Consider the following 22,144-nt stretch of genomic DNA (forward strand, 5'->3'; position numbering starts at 1 on the left):
AATGTAATGTTCTCATTATTTATTATTTCTGCCCTGAGGATATTAGTTATTTTAGTATATTTTTTTTTTGTTTTGGGTTAAATGACCATCAAGATTCCCACAAATTAATCTTTATTTAAAGCATTTACAAATGATTAAATAAGAGGAAGACAAAAATGGTATAATGTGACATTACACAGCTTCCCTGGGAAATATACAAAGTGTCATCATATTAGCTTATTTGGTTTTTAATAAATACACCAATTAGGTGTCTTATACAAGTATTGGAAAACAACAATCACCCTTTAGATGTCAGAGCTTTTTAATTTGATTCAAGTAGCAAATATAAGTAATGAGCTAAAGTTATATTTTTCATCCTGTAATGTTTTAATTAATAGAAAAGCCCCTCCCCCACCCAGCCTTGTAATAATCAAAAAATACCTACATATTTATTCTTGGCAATTTGATTATAGGAATTCCAGTTAAATCCAATTTGTTGTGCTTATCCGTGCTGTCGTAGAAATGTTTTTAAAAAAAAAAAAAAAAAAAAACAGAAAAGAGAGACTTGATCCTAAACCAACCAGCTCTGTTCTGGCTTCAAATCAGAGAAGTCATGAGAGACATGGAGGTGAAGTTGAGTAGACAAGGTAAAAACCCAGATTTTCTGCTGTATGTAATTTAGGTAGTGTTACTTGAAATTTAGATTTATCTCAATAAGTATGAGTTAGGCTTTGCTGGTGATCTGTTAATCAAGCCGCTGAGCGGGTGACCCAGGATTTCGGTCACTGTGTGTTCTTGTTTTGTTTTTTGTTGCCTCCGAAGAGAGCTCCTGCCAGAGCCACAATGCCCAGGCCTACCATTGCAGCCGCACCTGCCATCATGACCACTTCTCCTGCCTTACGCACCTGCAGAGGGAGACGTGAGCAGAGATACAATGAGCAGAGTTTTCCTTACCATTCAAAACTCTGTTTACAAAACCTACAAACACACGCAAACATATTAGGACATTTTTGAACTTATTTTTCTTTCTTGATAAACATGTACGTTTGATTTGCTTTTTAAAATCAATCTTTGTATGTCGTCAGACAAAGTTTGTAGCGCAACTCTTCTACAGTATCCATTTACAGACTCTCTTCCCCCTTTAGTTGCCCAGAGTTTCTCAATTACATTAGGGGAGTCAATTTCCATTTGTTTCATAACCCAGTCTGGACTATTGCACTACTTTGCAACACTGTGACAGCATTTTGATATTTACGTTTGCTTTAGCCCCTCTGCTACATTTTTCAGTTGTAGAGAGCTGAAGAGCCATGATGAGCAATGATCAGCTCTTTTCACACTGGCTGTCCCCTGGTCCAAACACCGCCTTGCATGTAAAACACCAACATATGTTGACCAACCTGCCGCGACTCGGCTTTGCCGTAACGGAGCTCATTGACAAAGTGCTCACAGTTCCCCCTGAAGACGCAGTACTGCAGCTCCTGGCCCACCAGCAAATGGGCCTCTTTGACAATGACGTGAGCTGGACGGGGCTCGTACTTCTCATCCAGGCTGTTGTTGATTTTCCACTGGTTGGTTCCCACAACATCCCACAGTTCTTCTTTCTTCACCACAGCCTTCTCAGTTAGGACAGACATCATACTGTTGACACCTGCACCTGCGTACTCACCTGTGGATGAAAATGTATGACAGAAAGAAGATAGAGAGTTTATGCCTTAAATATTTCAACTTTTTGTGCTTATGAAATTTGCCACTGAACACTGATTTTCTTCTCTGACAATCAACATGTCAGAGTTTAGGTGTACTGTCAGATAAAGGCTATTTTTGTTCAAGTTTGGGACTGTTCACACAGTTTTGTGTGTGTGTGTGCGCGCGCGGTCACTCACAGGGTGGTGCCAAATGAACAACGAAGCCATCGCCAATATACAGCGCCCAGTGCTGATAGGAGCCACGGAAAATTTCTATTAAGTCCCCACACTCTGGTTTGGTATCATACTTGGATTAGTTGGCACAGGAAAAAAAAAAAAAGAAGATTTATCAACAGACTGTTTTAAGCAACAACTACAGCACATTTGACCTGACTGACCTCTCAGACATAATCTTGTTAGCACAGAGATGAGACTTTTAAATTTAATTTTGCACACAATGGCACATGTTATATAAGTTGTACAGTACAAAAAAACTATAATTGATAAAACAGAACACAAATAACAGTTTTCCATATTTCGATTAAATAATAGTTTTCGAACCAGTGTCGGGGCCATGGCTTCTTCGTCTGTAGACTTTACTTTCCAGAAAACCTTCAGCACCTGCAGCAATGAAGGTAGCAATGCACACATGACATACGTATGTAGGTAGAATATTCTGTGCATTTTTATGTTTGCTCTTGATTTATTTCTTATCATGTAAGCCTGAATGCTGCACAGCACTTTAGGAATATTACAATTCTTTCTAGTCCATATATGGATTTGTATGAGCCAGGACTAATTTGTCATTGACAGCAATTATTGAGTGTTTCACTGTAACTGTTCATCTTCCCATGTAGTTTAAGTTTAGAAGATTAAACCATAAAGGTTATTTTTGTCATCCAATCAGTTTTCGTTTCTGTGCCTGCATTAGTTCTGTTTCAGTTTCACTAATAATCACTTTTGTTTCTGCATGGTACAGCTGGTGAACTTTACTGCGCCACACAGAGCAGTGTTTCTGTTTCTTAAAGCCGCACCCCCATAGTGGACACTACGAGAAACAAATTAAGTTCAATAAACATTTTTCTAGTTAAAAGCCTTAATGAAGGGACCGCTGCATTAGTTTTAGTTTAATAACCAAATGAGTTCATACAGTAAATTTGTGCCAAAATGTTTTTCTTCTGTTGTTTTTTTTTGGCTGTTTACCTGGTGGCTGCCACAGGTGGGGAGAAGAGAAAAAGAAACAAAAATCCCATCATTTAAATGTCACAGTCAAACAGCGTACCCATCCCATTCAGTGTAAAATACCTTCACAATTTGAAAGTTCCAGCAAACAGGCTCAGGCACTACAGGCCTGAACCAGTCTGTCTGCATTTGTTACATATTTACGGTGTTGAGCTAACGCTAAGGTCACATCGGCCAGAAAACACCGAGACATCACGAACACATTAAAAATCAACCCGATGTACATGCACTCTCGGCCCCTTTGCTTACCTTAACCACAATGTCCGCAAGTCGTTTTAATGTCAAAGACGACACCGACACCGACACCGACACCGACGCTCAGCTGGAGTGATCAGCTGATTGTTGATGCCTTTCAAAGCAGCCCGGGACCTTCACAATAAAAGTCATCATGCAAATGCAAATATTGACTTTAATAATAATAATAGTAATTGTAAAATAAATAAAATAATAATAATAGTAATAATTATAATAAGACGAAACTATGTATCATGATGATCACGGTGCAGAATGATGCTATTACTCTACTAAATGAAATAAATAAAAGGGTCTTCAGTGGTTGATGGTTAGCAGATTTCTGTAAAAGTTGGTTAAAATGTACTCACATTTCTCTATATATTAAAAAACATTTGCATTTAAACCTTTTGAACCCCAGTGGATTAATAGCCATCCAGTATATACACAACTTTATCTTATCCTAATTTATTACATGACAATGCCAAAACAGTGTGAAAAATATATACTGAAGCAGACAACAAGTGCAGCCAAATAAATTACCTTAAAAATAAACATTTTAAATGAATAAATAAACAAACAATCAAATGAACAAATTAATACGGTAAGTGACCACTAGATGTCGCCAGCTGCTGGGGTGAGTTCTTTTTTATCGAAGAAGAAGTCCCAACTTCCGCTTTAGCGCCCTGTCGTTGTAATTTTGTCCTGAAATTGGACAGAGATAAGCAGAATAACCTCTCAGGAGACTTTACGTCGACGCCCCGCGGTGCAGAGGCTGGTTTGATGCGACGCTTTAATGTTACAAGGCCGAGCGATGTCTGTGGTGTTTGACGTGAGTTCGCTGAAAGCGATGCAGAGCTCACACAGTCTCAGCCCGCAGACTGCCCTGAGGTGAGGCTCACACAACAAGCACTTCCAGGCTGGGAAGTCGGTTCACTGCCTGTTTTCTCTCCTGTTTAGGTTTACTCTACGAACATTAAGGGCTCAGGCTTTTTTATATGCTGCCACACTCTTCTGTAGAGACAGTGTGACAGTTACAGCATTGACAATACACGTCCGGGTTACAGTTACTCATGTACTTTATGAAAGAATAAAGAGACTGTATCCATGGCAAGTTGTTTCAAGTCAAAATGTTGTTTTTTTTGTTAGAGCTGCAACAGTCAGTAACTGATTAGTTGCTTAGCTGAGAAACCGGAATTGTGATTAAATGTTTTCTTTATTAATCAAACAAATCTGTCAAACATGTTTTTTTGTTTCATCTACTCGAATGTGAGGATTTTCTGGCTTCATGAATAACAAGGAGTAATGTTTAGTTTGTGCACTTTTCTATCGATTGTATAAGGTCTCAGATAATAGTGAAATAATTAAAACTCATATATATACATTAAAAACCCAAATATTAAGTTTACAGAGATATAAAACTGAAAAATATTTAATACAGACAAATACACTGGGTGTTTTTTTTTTTTTGCTTGATGATTTACAAGACAGTTAATCAGTTACGCTTCTTGTCTAGTGCTCAGGAGCTGTCACAGGAGATCAAGTCTTTCATCAGTGGCATTGACACCGTTCAAGGCCGGAAGCTCAGCGTCAGGGAGCACGCCCGCTGTGCTGTGCGGCTGCTGCGCTCCGTCCCTGCCTGTCGGGGAGCCGTGCTGGAGCATCTCAGGGGCGTGTACGATGAGCACGTCTCTGCCTTCCTGCACAACCTGGAGGCAGAGGGGGACACTGGCTCTGGGGTGAGCTCCAACCTAGAGGACATCATACAGGTATGAAGATACACATACTAATCTTAAAATTCATAAAGTGAAGATGGCCATTTTCATTATGTTCACATGAATTAGTATTTTGTGGTTTCGTTTAAGTAATTGATCAACAAAATTGATCAGCAACTTTTTGGATGACAGTGATCACTCTTCACAATCATCTTTTAAGCAAATATGCTGAATGTTGGACTTCAGATTGTTGGGCTTCAGGAAATCAAACAGTCATTTTCCAATAATTTTCCACATTTTATGGAGATAATGATCAAGAAAATATCTAATAACAGATTAATCAATATTGAACATAATTGTTTTGTAGTCCTTGTATTAAATTTGTATTATTATTTATTCTGAAAGGGTGTCAAGACAAAGAGATTTGCATTTGAAGTTGTCAAATCAGCTGAGGTGTTTTTGTAAAGCTCACACGTCTGTATCAGTTTTATAGACCTGCCCAATCTCGCTCACTCACAATATTTTCCTGAATTTGTAAACATATGAGAATGGTGAGGAAATTCCCCAGAAAATGATCAGTCTCTCTGTGTTTGTCTGCAGGAGGTTCATGGCGTGCTGTCAGAGTTCATCCGCCTCAACCCTCGGGCCTGGGCTCCTCTGGTATCCGCCTGGGCTGTGGACTTATTGGGCCAGTTGAGTAGCAAGCATGCTGGGCGCAGAGTGGCCCCCCACTCCTGCAGCCTCAATGAGCTTCTGCAGCTCTGGATGTCTTGTGCTGCCACTCGGTCCCTCATGGAGACCTACTCGCAGTGTTTGGCTGCCATGCTGGCCTGGTGCCCTGATGCTTGTGTGGATGCACTGTTGGACACCTCAGTTCAGCACTCCCCACATTTCGACTGGGTAGTGGCTCACATTGGCTCTGCTTTTCCTGGGACGATCATCAGCCGAGTCTTGGCATGTGGCCTCAAGGACTTCTGCTCTCATGGCAGTAAGGATCAAGGACTAATGGTGATGGGGGTGGATAAAGGAGGCAGAGTGCCCAAGATTGGCTCTGTGGTGGGAATCCTTGGACACCTTGCAGCGCATCACTCCGACAGTATAAGGAAGGAGCTGCTGAGGATGTTCCAGGAAAGCCTGACTCCATCAAGCCCTCTGTCTCCCACATCCTCATCAACATCTTGGGAGAGTTCCCCTCAACTCTGGCGTGCTGCAATACCATTTCTGCTTCAGCTGGCTGCAATGTCTCCCAACCTCTTTGGCGCTGTGTCTGCAGAGCTGGTAGACCTGTTACGTCCCCCTGTACTACTCCAGCTGCAAGCCTTGCTGCAGGGCCTCCCCAGAGAAGAACTGGATAACATGCTGGGGCTGGCAGTCCACCTTATTAGCCAGAGCCCTTCAGGTGGGGCCCGGGTCCTTCGTTTTCTGGCAGACACAGCAACCCCAGCATCAGTCATCATCTCCGGCCCTACGCCTGCACCTCACGAAGGAGTTCGAGAAGGTTGTGACCGCCTCCTTCAGATGCTCCTTCTGCATCTCCACAAACTGGTCTTCAACCGCTCAGATGGAGTCGAAGGAAATCCCCACCACTCTGCCTCATCTCAGCCCCAGAGGGTCATCCCCTTCTTGGAGGAGCTTCAGTCTCATGTGGGAGAGCTCTGTGCTGAGACATTACGACTGGAGAGGAAGCGTCACCTCTGGCTACACCAGCTGCTGTGTCTGCTGTCGGTGTACGGGGGTCCCAGTGTGGCAACTGAGGCCCTCTGCCAGCTACTCACTCAGGCCCGCAATCCAGAGGAGCTGGCTCTGGCCTGGCAACTCCACACTACACTCTCCTCTTGCATGGCAGGGCTTATTCCTGCCGCTATATGTCGCTGCGTGGCCGAGATTCATACGCACACCCTGGGGCCCAAGCAACTGAGGCAGCTGCTGCTTAACCTGGCTGCAGCCATCCAGAGTCAGGATGAAGAGAAAAGAGGAGCTGCTGGGCCTCAATCCTCCATGGCCATGCAGGTGGGCTCAGCAGTCTCAGGACACCTCCATGACTTTGGGCCCCTCCTTCTCCATGGTGACCCAGCCGTATCTCATGCTGCAGTGCGCCTGCTGTCCTGTAGCCCACTGCCTCGCACCTCCTCCCCAGCACACCTGCTGCTGCTCTCCCGTGCTGCTGTCACTCATTTCTTTCTGGCACTGCAGAGGAGAGGGGAAGGGGGGAAGGAAGGAAGAGAAGGGGGACAGGCAGGTGAGGCAGTGAACTGTTCAGTTCTGCTCCTGTCCCGTTTTGCAGCATACTCTCCCCTCACTCTCAAAGCAGTAGTTCAGCAGCTGGTTGAGGGAGCACTCCATAAAGGTAACGCCGACCTGTTTGGAGGGCAGATCGCAGATATGTCCGGTGCCCCTGTGTCTTCGCCCTCTGTGTTCCCTGACCTTGGAGCCTCCCTGCTTGATACCAATTGCCGGTTTGGTACCAGTGTGAACTTTTCTGGCAGTGTGTGGTCTGTATTTCATGCTGGGGTAATTGGCAAAGGGCTGAAGGTCCGCACTGAAACAAAGCTCCCTGACCCATCTGGAGTCATCCAGGTGAGTTTCAGTACTCAGCCCAGTTTCAAGCAAAATGAGGTTTAGGGATTTTCTGTAAACAGTAAGACATAAATGTATCTAAGTGGGTGACCCATAAATTTTGAATACTGAAATTATGTATATTTTGTGTTTAGCAGCAGAAAATATATCAGTGTGTCACCATCATATTCTTCTCTCTGCAGAACATCCAGACACTGCTTGCTGTTATAGTCCAGTGCTGCAGCTCCTCCGGTCTCAATGGTTCCCAACCGCCTTCTGACCCTGATGAGCCATTGCCCATCAACGCCGAGGCTGCCAAGGTTGTTGCAGTCACACTGGTGGAAAACATTTGTCCAGATGTGGCCAATGGGGAGCTGTCCTGGCCCCCAGAAGAGCATGCCCGCACCACGGTGGAGCGAGACATCCACATTAGACGTTGCTTTGAGGCCCACCCAGTGCTCTTTCCTCTGCTCCAGGTGGTGGCAGCTGGACGGCCGGCTCTCTGCTACTGCTCGGCTGTGCTCAGAGGCCTCCTGGCCACTCTGCTGGCCCACTGGGAGGCATCCCGTGAGATGTCATCCATAGACTCCCCATGGCACCTCCAAGCCACATGCCTACTGGTGTCCTGCATGGGAGAGGGCCAACTCCTGCCTCCTGTGCTGGCCAATGTTCATGAAGCATTCCCCCACCTCATGCCTTTTGAGGTGAGGCTGCTGCTCCTGGCCGTGTGGGAGTACGTCAGGGCCAATGGGCCCATGCCCCAGAAGTTTGTGTTCAGCTCAGAGAAAGGCCTGTTTTGCAGGGATTTCTCACGGGATGGTGACGTTGCAAGATACGTTGCACCGATTCACAGTGTTCTGCATAAAAACATTGATAGACTGGGACACTTGTGCTGGCGGTTCCAGCTCTAAACTGTGAGGAGCAGGTGACAGGGAATAAGTAGAGACTGTAAAATCTACAGAATACAGTGTTAGATTGCTCTGAAAGACTGCAAAGCTGCTGTCACTGTACTTCAGTTTCAAATAGGTATAACTGTACTTGCGTGTGTGTTTACCTTTTGTAGAATATTTTTGGACTTAACTATTTCTGGAATAAATACAAGTGGACAAGAGCAACATCACGCACATATGTTAATTTAATATAGCTTTTGCTTCTTACAAATTCCAGCCTTAATGTGTTCAATTAGAAAATACAACTTAGTTTTGCCACATCATTTATAGGTTGTTTTGTATCATTTCCACATTCTACATGTTCTAAAATACACTGTTGTTTCAACCACTTTGCAAAATAAATCTTCGTTTGGTCCTCAAATGGTCCTTCAGATGAGCATTTTTGTTGATCCTAAAATATATTGTCACATGACTCTTAAGGTAATCATTTCAAAAATGCAATTAGGATATTTTTACATACTGTAAGTGCTTAAAGAAAGTGGTTTCTTTTGTCATTTGTGATCCTGTAATACAAGCACTAGAAGTAAGAGAGGTGTGTTTTCTTTACAGACCATTTCATTTTGAACAGTTTAGAGGGCTCAAGGGGTGAAAATATGTTTTATAACACAGGAAAATTCTGTGTAGCCTCATTTTGTCTTGTTTTCTACTTTGAGGCAAAACAGCAAAAAATGTTGTGGATATGCAAAATATTTAAGGTTCCTTCCATCCATTATCTATACCTGCTTATTCCTATTTAGGGTGAGGGGATCAGCTGGAACTTTAATTAAGGTGCCAGTTTCTCCAAATGTAAATAGGCATTATACTAAATTGAGTATTTCAGGGTTTTAGCATATTGGTCAGTTTTCCTAAACATTGCGGCAGAGAAATACAGGCTGCTGTGTTTTGCAATAACCTGCACACGTGTTAAAATCCGGGACAAATGTGTGGACTTCACTGACTGGAGCTCGGTGATGACGTGTCCGTGCCTGAGAGGACTAATAGTCACACAAATGTCACATGCCTTTTATCATCAATCAGACAAATAGATAACAGCACGATTAAGTAAAAATATGACGGTAGATTGTGTAATATTGCCGGTGTCGTGTATAACATATTTCTCAATTTAAACACAGTTTTAAATATTTTCGTTAGTTGTGTCGAATCTTATGTTTTAACGATCTTTGTTGCGGAGTGAAATGGGCGGAGTCTAGCGGGGGGGGGATTCAAGATGGCCACCTTCACTGAAAGGTAAGACAAAGCAGTTCCGCTGTTTTATGGTGAATTGATTGTTATTTTGAGGCTTTCTCAGTCGGCGGGAGCTCGGGGGTGATCGTTGGTGGCACACTCTTGGTAAACGTGTGATCAAACATCCCGTTTCAGGCTCCAGCGTCTACCAGGAAAAACCGTCCTCCTGGAAAAGTCGAGATCCCCCAATTGAATTAGCGGCTTAGCCCGTTAGCACGGTTAGCATGAAGTACTGATTAAAATGGGGGATTAATTAAAAACTGCGCTGTGAGATAGTCTGGCCTCAGTCGACCCTTTAAACACTCTTTTGCTTTTATTAAAATATTTATTTGTGTCGAAATCTGTTGTGTTTTCCCAAAATGCCGAGTGCGCGTTAGCTAGCGCTGTTAGCGGATACGTTAGCTAATACCGTCTCCTGGAAAACCGCATCACCCGGATCTGAGAGGACCGAGCCCGCGGAACATGGGTCCCCACAGGCCGGAACACGAAAAGCTGGGTTGTTTTAATTGTTATTATATTCCCATTGCAGAAAGGTGGGTTAACCACTTTTTCTGGCGCTGCCTTTGACGTTTTAGCACCAGAGAGCTCAAAGTCCAGCTCCTGTCTGCCTGTGTGTTTAGTACAGGCTTATCTGTAATAGGAAAACCAGCTTAAAAGTTAGGTCCTCTCCTTGGTTTCTTTGCAGGATGCCACCTGTCTTGTTGCTCTGGCTGGCTGTGTGCCTCACTGGGATTTGGGCTGTGGACAAGGGCAACTTCAAGACCTGTGACCAGAGTGCCTTCTGCAAGTGGGTGCAAGATAAAAAAAATAGTAATTGTTGCCAAATAAAATAAAAACTTAGTTACTGATTTCTATCTGGTGTCCACTTTTGGTTTTAAATTTTAAACAGGCGTCAGAGGGCTTTGAAGCCTGGTGAGTCTCCCTATCGAGCCCTGCTGGAGACCCTGGAGTTGACCAACACCAGGCTCACGCTGCAGCTCATCAATGACAATAATAAGGTAAATAACACATGAAGAAGAGATTTGCACAGGTGAGTGCGTGACTGATAAAGAACGTCCTCTAACATGAAGTCTTGCAGGGATCTTGTTTTGCACGTCTCCCTACATATACCCATGGTGACTGTGAAACTTGTCTCCCAGAACATTCACTCTGCTTGCAGTGAAATTTTACCTGCTTTGTTTCTCTGCTTTATATAAAATGATTATGAAATTCCTCAGAACCCTCTTTGCTTCTCCTGTATCCGCCTACCACCTCTCTCACTCTCTTTCTGTGTTTGTCTCTCAGGTGCGTTTGCTGCTTGAGCTCTACCGCCTCCAGGGAAACATAACGAGGGTGAAGATTAATGAGCTGAAGCCGCTAAAGCCTCGCTATGAGGTCCCAGACGTGCTCATCAGGGAGCCACCTACTGAGCCGTAAGTCTCCCACAGGAGTTACTGCCCGTGTGGTGATGTGGCTGGGTGTAAGAAAACCTGTGATATCGAAGAGTCAAATTGGAAAGGCATGGTTAACATTTGTAAGTCTGTCATTGTCAGTTTTATATTAAAATTAAAAGGGGACAACACCCCTCGAAGGAGCAACTGTCAAGAGATCTTTGTTACAAGATGAAAAGGTTTTTTTAATAGCTTAATTAAAAAACTTTAATTTAATGATTAAAAAGCTTAATAATTTTTAATAAGCAAACTAACAGAAAAGATTTGAAAGATTGAAGGAGAGATTATAACTGAGGTCTTATGTTCATGTTACAGTAAGTAAAACAAAATAATAAAGTTGATGGCTGATTTCCATTTTGCTGCCTCAGGTTGAGAGTCTTGATATGGTGCAAGCTAGATCATAGTCATAGATAAGTACAGGCGTCTGTACTGAAACTCTGAATATAAGATCTACTAATGAAATAAACGTGCAATGCAGAGGAGCTGGGGGGGGGGCACCCTTTTCAGATGATTGCTTTCTGTCTTGATCTCTCTTATTTTAAAATTTTTAACTTGAAGCTGGATTTGCACTGGGCAAACCTGTTGTATTTCTGTCAAGTACATTTTCAGTAGAAAATATACTAATCATGAAAAAATGAGGTCTTTCCTCACTTTTCTTTATTCAAACTTTATTCCTCACTTTTCTTTATTCAAACTAAATCCTCTCTTGACTTTTGCTTCCTCTTTTTCTCTTTCTGCCTCAGCCTGTCTTTCTTGTCTCAGGACGAGAATGGGGTTGTTCTTTCTCTGGGCTCGGAGTCGCAAAGGGTCATCGTCAGTGCCCAGCCCTTTCGATTGGACATCATGGAGGGACGTGACGTGCTGATGTCGCTGAACTCGCGCGGCCTGCTGGCCTTTGAGCACCTGAGGATGCGCAAGGACACGTGAGAAACCACGCAATGCACACATATTTACGAATACCAGCCCTCTCTTGTAATCCACATCCTCACTCAGTGGATGATTTCTGTTTTTGTTCCCATGAAATGGTTTGTTTTTTGAGTATTGTCTCTGACTCGTTGTTCTGTCCTCTTCTCCCCATCATCCTAGTTTCTCCTATAAAGTAACTAGCACAGTGGCTAGCGTGTGGAATAATATCAAGAGGGTATTCTCTAGGTAAAGACCCTTAAGATTTGTAAGTGTGTATTCTGTTCCTTGTGCCAATGCTGCCAATAGTGACTTAAAATATAGGGACTCCCATCACACCAAGTACGATATTTACCCTCAACTAAATGTGAGTGAGAGAGCGGTGTTGGATGATTGTGTGCATGGTGGTGTTTGATTTGTTCTAGTTAAGGGACCAGTCCAGCCCTGACTGTTATCATCTTTGTATTTGTGAGGGATCATTTAAACAGTAATAGAAATTAAGAATTTTTTTTTCTCCATTTTATTTCATGAAACAAAGAAAAAAATCATCCTGATCATCGAAAAGCATGCACGGTTACTGGAAAATTATGCTGTAGGATTTTAACTGCTGTAATTCTAGCCGTGATTGTACTACACTCTGCTGTCTTGTTAGATCACAAACTTCTAGTGTCATTCCTGCAGCTTAGTAGCTAAACTGATCTAACACTGCATCTGCACTATTGATTGGGTTGCTCAGTTTACAGTGAGCGCTAACATAATGCTAATGCTAATTCTGGGTGCAAATAAGAGTGAAGGTCTTGTCGCTTCACACGCATGTGGTCTGTGTCCCACCAACCTTATTTTAAGGCATCACTGCTTACTTCCCAAACTCAGCAGCAACATTTCTATTTGTGGTATGGTTCAGTTTGTATTTTTGCCTTTTGTAAGTGTAGGAATTTTCTCTGAAAACGATGCTTATTTTGAGCTCTTGTGACAAGCGCTTGTCACAACTGCCTCTTGCATGTGAGCAGCTGCAGATTATTCACTTCAACATCGGTGCATGACTACTGAAGATTTTTGCAGTTCAGGGCTTGTGTGAAGGGGTTTTTGGTGCTAGACCACAGCCTGCATTACTACCCTAGCATATATCAAGTTCACTGGGAATCAGTTGGTGTCTTTTAGGTGTTACATGCCGTAGCCTCTAGAGCTCCCATCCCATGATGCCTAGTTTAAAATAGCCACAAGGTAGGGAATTGCTCATTCCCATTTGTCATTGTAGTCAAGTCATTGTGGAGTATTTGTTAGTTGTCAGTTTGGAGTCGGGGAAATCACCAATGTTCCTGTTTGTCATTTTCCTTTTCTTATAGTCTAAAATATACACCCATATAGTGTCACTTGTTACTGGTTAGTATGTCTTTGTCAAACTGACTCTTCTCTTTTTGTTGTGTTCCCTCCTCACAACCCCTTACACAACCCCTTAAATGGTTGTGTAACGGAGCAGTCAGGCAGACCCAGAGGCTGAGAAGAAAGAGGAAGCTGATCCAGCAAGCCAGGCTGAGGTATTACAAACTAAAATACAATTTTCCCCTCTTCCCTGTATTTTTTTTTTTTTTTTTTTTTTTAAAAACACAATTTCAGTGCTCTTTCTCTGCCTCCATCTTCTCTTGACCATTACATTTTTCTTCTCCATGTTTGCTGCCAGACAGCAAAAGAAGAGGAAGAGAAAGTAGAAGATGGGATGTGGGAGGAAACCTTTAAATCGCACACAGACAGCAAACCTAATGGTAAATGAGCCGTGTGTTAGTGACCTTGTTGTTAGTGAGGGAGTGTGTTTTTAGCACCAATTAAAAAAGGCAAATGTTGAAACCTCTGCTCTAAAATCACTAAAACATTATATGTGGACTTAAAATCACAATTCTGTGCCTTATTACTTTTCCTCTGAATGACTATTGGTTGTTCTCCCTAACAGGTCCATCTGCCGTTAGTTTAGACTTCTCATTGCCAGGGGTGGAGCATGTATACGGCATCCCAGAACATGCTGATACCCTCAGGCTCAAAACAACAGAGTGAGTGGCCGCAATAAGTCACATAAAACATGGAGCTGAATTCCCATTGATCCAGGAATTTCTGCCACACTATATAATTGTTAGCATAGCACTTGTTGCACTGGATCAAGCTTCCTTGTGTGTTTCTCTATTGCAGTAATGGAGATCCGTATCGGCTCTATAACCTGGATGTGTTCCAGTATGAGCTATATAACCCTATGGCCCTGTACGGGGCTATCCCAGTTATGTTAGCTCACAACTCTCAGCGGACCACAGGCATTTTCTGGCTTAATGCTGCTGAAACCTGGGTGGACATCAGCTCCAACACAGCTGGAAAGGTATGGCTTGTTGCAGGTATTTAATTCTTGTTTCACTTTTTTGTTCCTGGCTCCTAGTTTGTTTGTAAAGGACCATGAGGACTGACTGCTCACAAAACTTAGTCTGTTATTCACTGGATATGTCCATTTCCAGACAGTGTTTGGGAAAATGTTGGATTATGTTCAAGGATCCAGTGAGACGCCACAAACGGATGTGCGTTGGATCTCTGAAAGTGGCATCATTGATGTCTTTATTATGCTTGGACCAACTCCAAAAGACGTCTTCTCTCAATATGCCTCCCTTACAGGTAGGAAGATGTCTGATCGTATGAACACGTAATGCCTTGTTTTCCACAGTTTCCTAAGATTTCAAGTGCAGTGGTATGAGCCTCTTGAGCTTTCTAGGGTTTACTGAGATTTCCAGTACATTTTCCTTTCATTACATGTTCTACAGTCAATGTGGTGTGCCATTGAAAAGTAGGAGAACACTGATTTGGTTTTGGTTTGTTACATTTGGCTCTTGATATAACATAAAATGTTTGCAAAAGTAAAATTAAGGCTAAGCTACTAATAACACTTTAATTAGTGATTTAATTAGTGAGTTTTAATGTGTTTTTATTTTAACCTTGTACTTTTGAAGGTTTAAATTAAGTTTATAATTAACGATTTATAGAATTTGCGTAACTCTTGGTTCAAACATCAAACACAAAGATACTAGCTCCGTTTCTAACAATTCACCTTATTTAAATTTGTTTCATTGTAGTTGACATATTTGTCAATCAAAATAAAGTTTGAATGTGTTGTGCTTACTGATCTTGGTGTGATAATCTGTGTAATCCAGTAAAATATCAGCTTTTAATCCCCCCCCCCTTTGTTCTTCTCATCACGTGACAGGCACCCAGTCCTTCCCTCCCTTGGCTTCTCTGGGCTACCATCAATGCCGCTGGAACTACAACGACCAGGAAGATGTGCAGATGGTAGATGCCGGCTTTGACGAGCATGACATCCCCTATGACTTCATCTGGCTTGACATTGAACACACAGATGGGAAGCGCTACTTCACCTGGGATCCACACAAGTTTGCAACACCAAAGGAAATGCTGAAGGGTCTCATGGACAAAAAACGCAAGGTACATATAATAAATAATCCAGCGTCACTGTATTAGGGGACAGTGTCCCATTCAGTGTGACATTCTTGAAGTAGTTTGTCTTTTACATTTTCAAGACTTTCTGCTTGTTGTGTTTTTAATAGATGGTGGCCATTGTTGACCCTCATATCAAAGTAGACGGCAACTACAAGATCCATAACGAAATCCGCTCTCGTGGTTTCTATATCAAGAATAAAGATGGAGGAGATTATGAGGGCTGGTGCTGGCCGGGTAAGAGACTGCATTAATCAACAGAGCAAAATATATAGAAAATGCATTTGTAAATATTACAATATAAAATGAATCATCTCTAAGAAACACAGAATGTATAATGACCTGACTCTTTGTGCTTTTATCTTACAATTACAATGAATGATGATGTTCTTCAGGTAGTGCAGGCTATCCAGACTTCACCCGGGCAGACATGAGGGCCTGGTGGGCCAGCATGTTTGCTTACGACCAGTATGAGGTAAGTCTTAGGACACTGTCTCTGTTGCTGAGCTAAAGGCAAACAGTCACTAATGTACAACTACATGTAGTGAGATATTGGAGATTTAGGATACTGGCAATTACTTTGTGCCAGTTTCTGTGAGAACAGCCAATGTGCAAAGAGCACTTGCACTGTAAGTCCTTTCCTAGGAGTTGAGAGTTGAGTTTTTTTTTGTCTATTATCCCAGGTTTATCAAAACTGATATAAAAATATCTTCTTTTTTTTTTTTTTTAAACTAATGGTTTGGTTGCTCTGGCCTCATTACTTACTCCCATAATCTCTCTCCACACTCCAGGGTTCAATGGAGAACCTGTATACTTGGAACGACATGAATGAGCCATCTGTCTTCAATGGGCCAGAGGTCACAATGCACAAGGATGCAGTGCATGGAGCTTGGGAGCACCGTGACTTGCACAACATCTATGGCTTCTATGTGGTGCGTACACGCAAGCTGTATGTGACTTTTCTCATGTTTTTTTTTTTTTTTCTTTTAAATTCTGGTTGACTCTTCCTGAATGTGGATGCAGCTGAATTATGGGAAAAAAACTTAGATTTCTAAACATGGAGAAAGTGTTGATCCTTCACAGAAAGCAGCAGAACACTGCTGAAACACAAATCAGTACATTAGCGAAATAAAATGATTTGCAGATCAAAATATATCTTTTATTTAAGATGCCACCACTTTCTAGCAGTGGCATTAAAATTTATCTATGATTTTAATTTGGTCTATTGAATTTCAATTACATTATTATGGATCACAGAATTGCTTTGAAAGAGAACCATGTTATCGTCTAAACATCAGACAAATTGGTTTAAAAAAAAAAAAATCCCCTCACTGATTATCTGTGTATATTCTGCAGCAAATGGCCACAGCAGAGGGTCAGATCCAAAGGTCAGGAGGAACTGAGCGACCATTTGTCCTAACCAGAGCCGCCTTTGCTGGGTCACAGCGCTATGGTGAGCGTTTCATGGTTTTTACTTCTCGTTTATTTCTCAGCCTCAGTCCATTTATTACTCCTTGTATTGCTATACTGCTGAGCAAAAGCCATCACACTATAATTGAGAATTGTTTTGTGTTAATGAAAATAATTTAAAGGTAAAACTTCTGTTGATTTTGTGCTAGAAACCTGTTACTGGCTGTTCTTTAGCGCAAGACCAAGAGTGTTTAAAGTAGGTGTGTGTATGTCTGCAGGTGCTGTGTGGACAGGGGATAACGCTGCTGAGTGGGACCATCTGAAGATCTCCATTCCTATGTGTCTGAGCCTGGGCCTGGTTGGAATATCTTTCTGTGGTGGTGAGTGTCATCAAACTCTCTGTCTACTGTTACACTGATGGTTTATCTCTGGTCAGCACATTGACCAACATGTTTGAAAAAAATAAATCAAATAACATAGCCACATTTCAATAACACTGAAGCAAGACTGTGCTACTTTAAATGTTGTTTGGGAGAAAAACGCATATTATGTAATTTATTTGAGCACAGGTCTCCTCAGAGTTTGATATTGTTGCCATGGAAACATGGACTGAAACTGCATGAGTTGTTACCATGGTGATGACACAGGTTTCCTCCAGCTGTGGCTATATTTAACAATTATGCTGGCTATTACTCTCACATACTGTTGAGAGCATGAAACTCATATCCATGCTGAGATCAGGTGTTTATAACACTGCACCTGTGCAAAACGAAGTTTGTTCACACATTCATTCCCTTTCATTTCCAGCAACAAGCTCTAAAAACATAGGTTCTCAAGAAGTGGTTGTGTGTGACTGTTTTTTTCTTTTTTTTAAACCTAAGACACATTGGGAGGATAATAAGCTGTAAACAGCACAGACTTGACTACCATTTACCCCCTCCATTTCCTAGCTGATGTTGGTGGTTTCTTCAAGTCTCCGAGCTCTGAGCTGCTTGTGCGTTGGTACCAGACGGGGGCGTACCAGCCGTTTTTCAGGGCTCATGCCCACCTGGACACACCCCGGCGTGAGCCCTGGCTGTTTGGGCCAGAAAACACAGCGCTGATTCGTGAAGCCGTGCGCCAGCGCTACACCCTCCTGCCCTACTGGTACCAGCAGTTCTACCTGGCATACCGCACTGGACAGCCTGTCATGAGGTGGGCACAGAGCAGGCAAAATGATAAAATATTAATTGAATTCATCAAGTCCAGACATCAGTAGCTGAAAAAGCAGATTTCCTCATGTTTATTATTCATGAGCAAAATTAAAGCCGTTAATGACATTTGAACATACTGTTTAAACTAAAATTCTGTGGCAACTCAGATTTGTTCTTGACGTGAAGCCCCACAGATCTCATCATTAAGAGAGCATGAAGAGAAGTGTACTAATAGCTCCACGTAATCATGCATTACAAAAAGTCCACACAGATGTGCATTATTAAAGTTTATTAGTAAAGAAGAAATGAACATCAGTGTTGGTTGATTCCTAATCTGAATTGCAGTTATGCATACTGTTTCTGTAAAAACAACTTAGTTTAACTAAATTTCACTATGACAGCATTGTAATGTCCTTGATTTTTCTATAATCTATACATGTGCATCTCTGTTACAGACCACTGTGGGTGGACTATCCTCAGGAACCTGCTACTTTTGCTCTGGATGACGAGTTCTTGATTGGTAAGAAACAAAACACAAATTGAACATTTCTCTCTAGAAACTTGCCAAAGTTGCCCTGAATTCTTGATCAAATTGAATGAAGAAACTCTGCAGCACGTTGCACATGAACTGTTGTAAAATAATGATGGCATGTAATGGGTATGGAAGGCCTGTTTGGTGTGTGAACACCCTGAGGTACAAAAGGCACAAGAGGACAAACCTGAATGAAAACGTGAAATCCATGATGACTGTGAGGCAGTTATGGTTTGAAACAGTTCCACTGAAGTTACTAAACTCTGCTGCAGGGAGAGATTTGCTGGTGCACCCAGTTACTGAGGAGGGAGCAAGAGGAGTCACCGCCTACCTGCCTGGTAAAGAGGAGGTAAGAGGAAGAAGCAGAGAGGCTTTAATATCTTAAAAATACTTTCTTTGTATATATGCATTTTTTTTTTTACTTCAGTCCTAATCTGTCATAATCCCTTCCTTTTTTTTGAACATGTTATTGGAACATGACTCAGGATTCAAGTGTCTTTGATCTTGACCCGTGCTCTGTGCATTTGATCCCCAGGTTTGGTTTGACGTCCACACCTTTCAGAAGCACAATGGGGCCCAGAACCTTTACATCCCTGTCACCATGAGCTCTGTAAGATGCGGACAGATTTCCACAATACTGTTACACTGCACTGTCTGCCCTCACCATTGTTTAATAGCATTATCCTCCATTTTTCTGGTTTTAATATGGAGCCTTTTGTTTTGTTATCAGATCCCTGTTTTCCAGCGTGGTGGTTCCATCATTCCTCGAAAGCTTCGAGTTCGCAGGTCCTCCTCCTGCATGGAGCATGATCCTTACACTCTGTATGTGGCTCTTAATCCCCAGGTAACTGAAATCGGCATACTCTGCCGACACTTGCAAGACACTAGCAAGAACTGTGCTCTGCTACTACAACATGTTGCCCATGTTGTCGGACTTGACTATTTAAACCCTTTGTATAACAGAGAACTGCAGAGGGTGAGCTCTACATAGATGATGGCCACACTTTCAACTATGAAAAGAAGGAGTTCATCCACAGGAGGCTGTCCTTCGCCAGCAACATCCTCTCCTCTGTGTGAGTGACACACTCTTTCACACTGAAGAAGGATCTTGGATATTTGCGTAAAGTTCAGATCCTTATTGTCCCACAAACATCACATAAGACAAAAAGCACCAAACACTTCGAGACATAAGTGCTGCTTCATGTAATTAAAAACAATAATAAAAGTGCCAGATTTGTCAAATAACTATGAAGATTTTGCATTGTGGTCTTACTTTATTATTTTTGTGTTTTAACATTTACATCCATGTCTTTGGTCCGCAGTAATATTGCTCCAGATGCCCAGTTTACTACCCGCTCCTGGATTGAACGTATTATCATATTGGGAACCAGTAAGCCCAGCAAGGTTATGCTTAAGACTGTGGGTGAGTGTTTGTCACGTCTCTGCTAATGGTTTGCTGGCTCACCTGTATGCTGACAGATAACACAAACACATTGCAGTACAGGAACAATTTACTAACTTTCTGTTGAATGTAGGCAAATACAATTTTAAAGTTAGCCTAAATAGAGTGAATCAGTGAATAGTTAATATTTTCTTCTACAACATCATGGGGCTAAATCTGCCTTTTATTTTGTTTTTATATGCCGTAGTTCCTTATTTAGACCTTTGGTACTTGATCTGTGTTTGAGTCAATGATAGCTGGTTAACAGAAGTAATTAAAAATATGAATATCTAGTAATTGTTCATATTTCATTATATCATTCATTTAGAGCTCTTTGTGTACCAACACTACAGTGTACTACACACTATAGTGTACTACGCACTACAGTGGTTTTGTAGTTGGTGTCATTTCCTCAAATTATGTTTATGTTTTTAGACCCTCGGCGAGTTGAATTACACATTCAGGATTACAAAAATTCTTATCTTTTTGAAAGATACTCTAACACTGCATCCTTTTCCCTTGTCAGACGGTCAAGAGAGCCAGGTAGAGTTTGAGTTTGACGCCTCCATGTCTATGTTGACGCTCCGCAAGCCCGGCATGAACGCAGGGGCAGACTGGACCGTGACGCTTCAGTAACCACAGACGCCAGAGAGGAGGAGCCAGAGGAGAAAATGACTGAACTGGACTGAAGAGGAGAATGGAACAGATACACAGGCGCTGATTCCCAGGAGCTAACAAAAGCAAGACAACAGCATAATCCAATATGGGAAACTAGGGAAAAACACACACACACACACAACATTAAAACACACAACATTAAAACACACAGCTGTCATCCCTGCATACACACACAAACCCAATATAGACCTGTTAGTCGTACTGAGCCACATACCATCTCTACCATGTCCTCCTTGTGTTCAGTCACACTAACACCTAACAAAAGGATTATTAGTAGATGGATAACAAAAGAGCAACTCAAATTGTAGAAATTAATGTTTGGGGTTGAGAAAGAAAACATTATGGCACTTATTTTGTTTTGTTCTCCACTTGGTTTTCCATGCAGTCTGCCTCAAAGGAAAATACTGTAGGAGAATGTTTACCATTTAAAATGAAGGTTCATATTCAAAGCACATGCTCCACCTGCTGGTGATTCCCATTATCTGTTCTACCTTGAAGCTCTTGAATTTTTCATTCCATTTCTCCTTTAAACTCATGTCACATTACATTACATATGCCCACCAAGGGCTTGCCATTTTTGTGTGCAGCTCTAAACTTTCTTCCTACGGTCCTTTTATTTTCCTCATGACACAAAATGTAAGGTTGTGCCCAGTTCATTCTTGTGTAGGCTCTTCTTGAGTTCCTTAGTGATGAATTTGTGTGCATGGAAATGATTCATTATCATTGCTTCCCAATGGAAGTGATTAGGTCCTTCAACTGCTGCACAGAGGGGATTTTCATCAGTTCTTTTGAACAAACTTGGCAATAGGAATGGCTTCAGGGGAGTGAACCACTTTGTGGATCATCCTGTTGATGAGCTTTCTTTGTTTTACTGAGTTTTTTTGTTTTGTTTTTTTCTCCAAGGTTTACTAGATAATTTTTAATGCACTTGAGGAAATGAGACGTTTAGACTTTCATGTGTTTAGTAGATGTCAGGACAGTCCGATTGGATCTCAACAAAACATCGGATCTGACCCTTGAAAGAATTAGGTTTGATAGCAACTTTCCATTTAAAGCCTCCTGATTTACACAAAGATTGACCATAAATGCACCCTGAGCAGTCGTATATCTTTAAATCATTCACTGGAGACTTTAGTTTTTGTCCTGTCTAGAGAAATCATCTGACCTTTTAGGGGTTTTGTTGTGAGTTTGTCTCCTTGTTTGTTTTTATGATGAAAAAAAAATGTACACGTGGCTGCAGTTTTGTTGCTGAAAGCTTAAATTGTTGGAATTGGAAGTGAAACTACAGATTTCAGCTGTCAATCAAAGTTACCAGATGTACTTAAAAGAGAGACCAAGTAAAAATAAAGTTGACCAAATCTAAAAGAATGAATGTGTCAGTGTTTATTTTTACCCACATATAAATAATCAGCTCTGGAGTGGCAGGAATTGACTTGGATTTGTTTTTGCTTGAATTTGTAAATGCCTACTTAACTATTTCTATCAGTAATCA

The 22,144-nt window shown here is 41.8% G+C and overlaps 3 protein-coding genes across 5 annotated transcripts; 2 read left to right on the forward strand and 1 right to left on the reverse strand.

The window, feature by feature from the left end:
• Positions 1 to 4: 4 nt before the first annotated feature.
• LOC113144144 (phospholipase A and acyltransferase 3-like) lies at positions 5 to 3,275 on the reverse strand. 2 transcript variants are annotated; one of them, XM_026329904.1, is made up of 5 exons: positions 3,156 to 3,275; positions 2,226 to 2,285; positions 1,863 to 1,971; positions 1,377 to 1,645; positions 5 to 884 (listed from the first exon to the last, which is right to left on the reverse strand). In XM_026329904.1, the coding sequence occupies exons 2-5, from the start codon at positions 2,238 to 2,240 to the stop codon at positions 762 to 764; spliced, it is 516 nt and encodes a 171-aa protein (XP_026185689.1). In that variant the 5' UTR covers positions 2,241 to 2,285; positions 3,156 to 3,275; the 3' UTR covers positions 5 to 761. The 2 variants fall into 2 exon arrangements, with proteins under 2 accessions (XP_026185689.1, XP_026185690.1); XM_026329905.1 differs by having other exon boundaries at positions 2,226 to 2,276; positions 3,156 to 3,204.
• A 528-nt stretch (positions 3,276 to 3,803) lies between these two features.
• ints5 (integrator complex subunit 5) lies at positions 3,804 to 8,700 on the forward strand. The gene is made up of 4 exons (XM_026329902.1): positions 3,804 to 4,028; positions 4,654 to 4,906; positions 5,453 to 7,429; positions 7,612 to 8,700. The coding sequence occupies exons 1-4, from the start codon at positions 3,934 to 3,936 to the stop codon at positions 8,317 to 8,319; spliced, it is 3,033 nt and encodes a 1,010-aa protein (XP_026185687.1). The 5' UTR covers positions 3,804 to 3,933; the 3' UTR covers positions 8,320 to 8,700.
• An 856-nt stretch (positions 8,701 to 9,556) lies between these two features.
• Positions 9,557 to 22,020, forward strand: ganabb (glucosidase II alpha subunit b). Of its 2 annotated transcripts, XM_026329759.1 has the most exons (25): positions 9,557 to 9,585; positions 10,268 to 10,369; positions 10,472 to 10,580; positions 10,867 to 10,994; positions 11,756 to 11,935; positions 12,099 to 12,164; positions 13,396 to 13,453; positions 13,597 to 13,678; positions 13,864 to 13,960; positions 14,097 to 14,277; positions 14,411 to 14,564; positions 15,151 to 15,386; positions 15,509 to 15,635; positions 15,794 to 15,873; positions 16,190 to 16,330; positions 16,755 to 16,851; positions 17,087 to 17,188; positions 17,759 to 18,002; positions 18,457 to 18,521; positions 18,806 to 18,882; positions 19,069 to 19,143; positions 19,264 to 19,377; positions 19,497 to 19,606; positions 19,856 to 19,956; positions 20,501 to 22,020. In XM_026329759.1, the coding sequence occupies exons 1-25, from the start codon at positions 9,566 to 9,568 to the stop codon at positions 20,608 to 20,610; spliced, it is 2,856 nt and encodes a 951-aa protein (XP_026185544.1). In that variant the 5' UTR covers positions 9,557 to 9,565; the 3' UTR covers positions 20,611 to 22,020. The 2 variants fall into 2 exon arrangements, with proteins under 2 accessions (XP_026185544.1, XP_026185545.1); XM_026329760.1 differs by lacking the exon at positions 12,099 to 12,164.
• The last annotated feature ends 124 nt before the right edge of the window (positions 22,021 to 22,144 follow it).

Source organism: Mastacembelus armatus, chromosome 10 (genome assembly GCF_900324485.2).
Source record: "Mastacembelus armatus chromosome 10, fMasArm1.2, whole genome shotgun sequence".
Taxonomy (NCBI): Eukaryota; Metazoa; Chordata; class Actinopteri; order Synbranchiformes; family Mastacembelidae; genus Mastacembelus; species Mastacembelus armatus.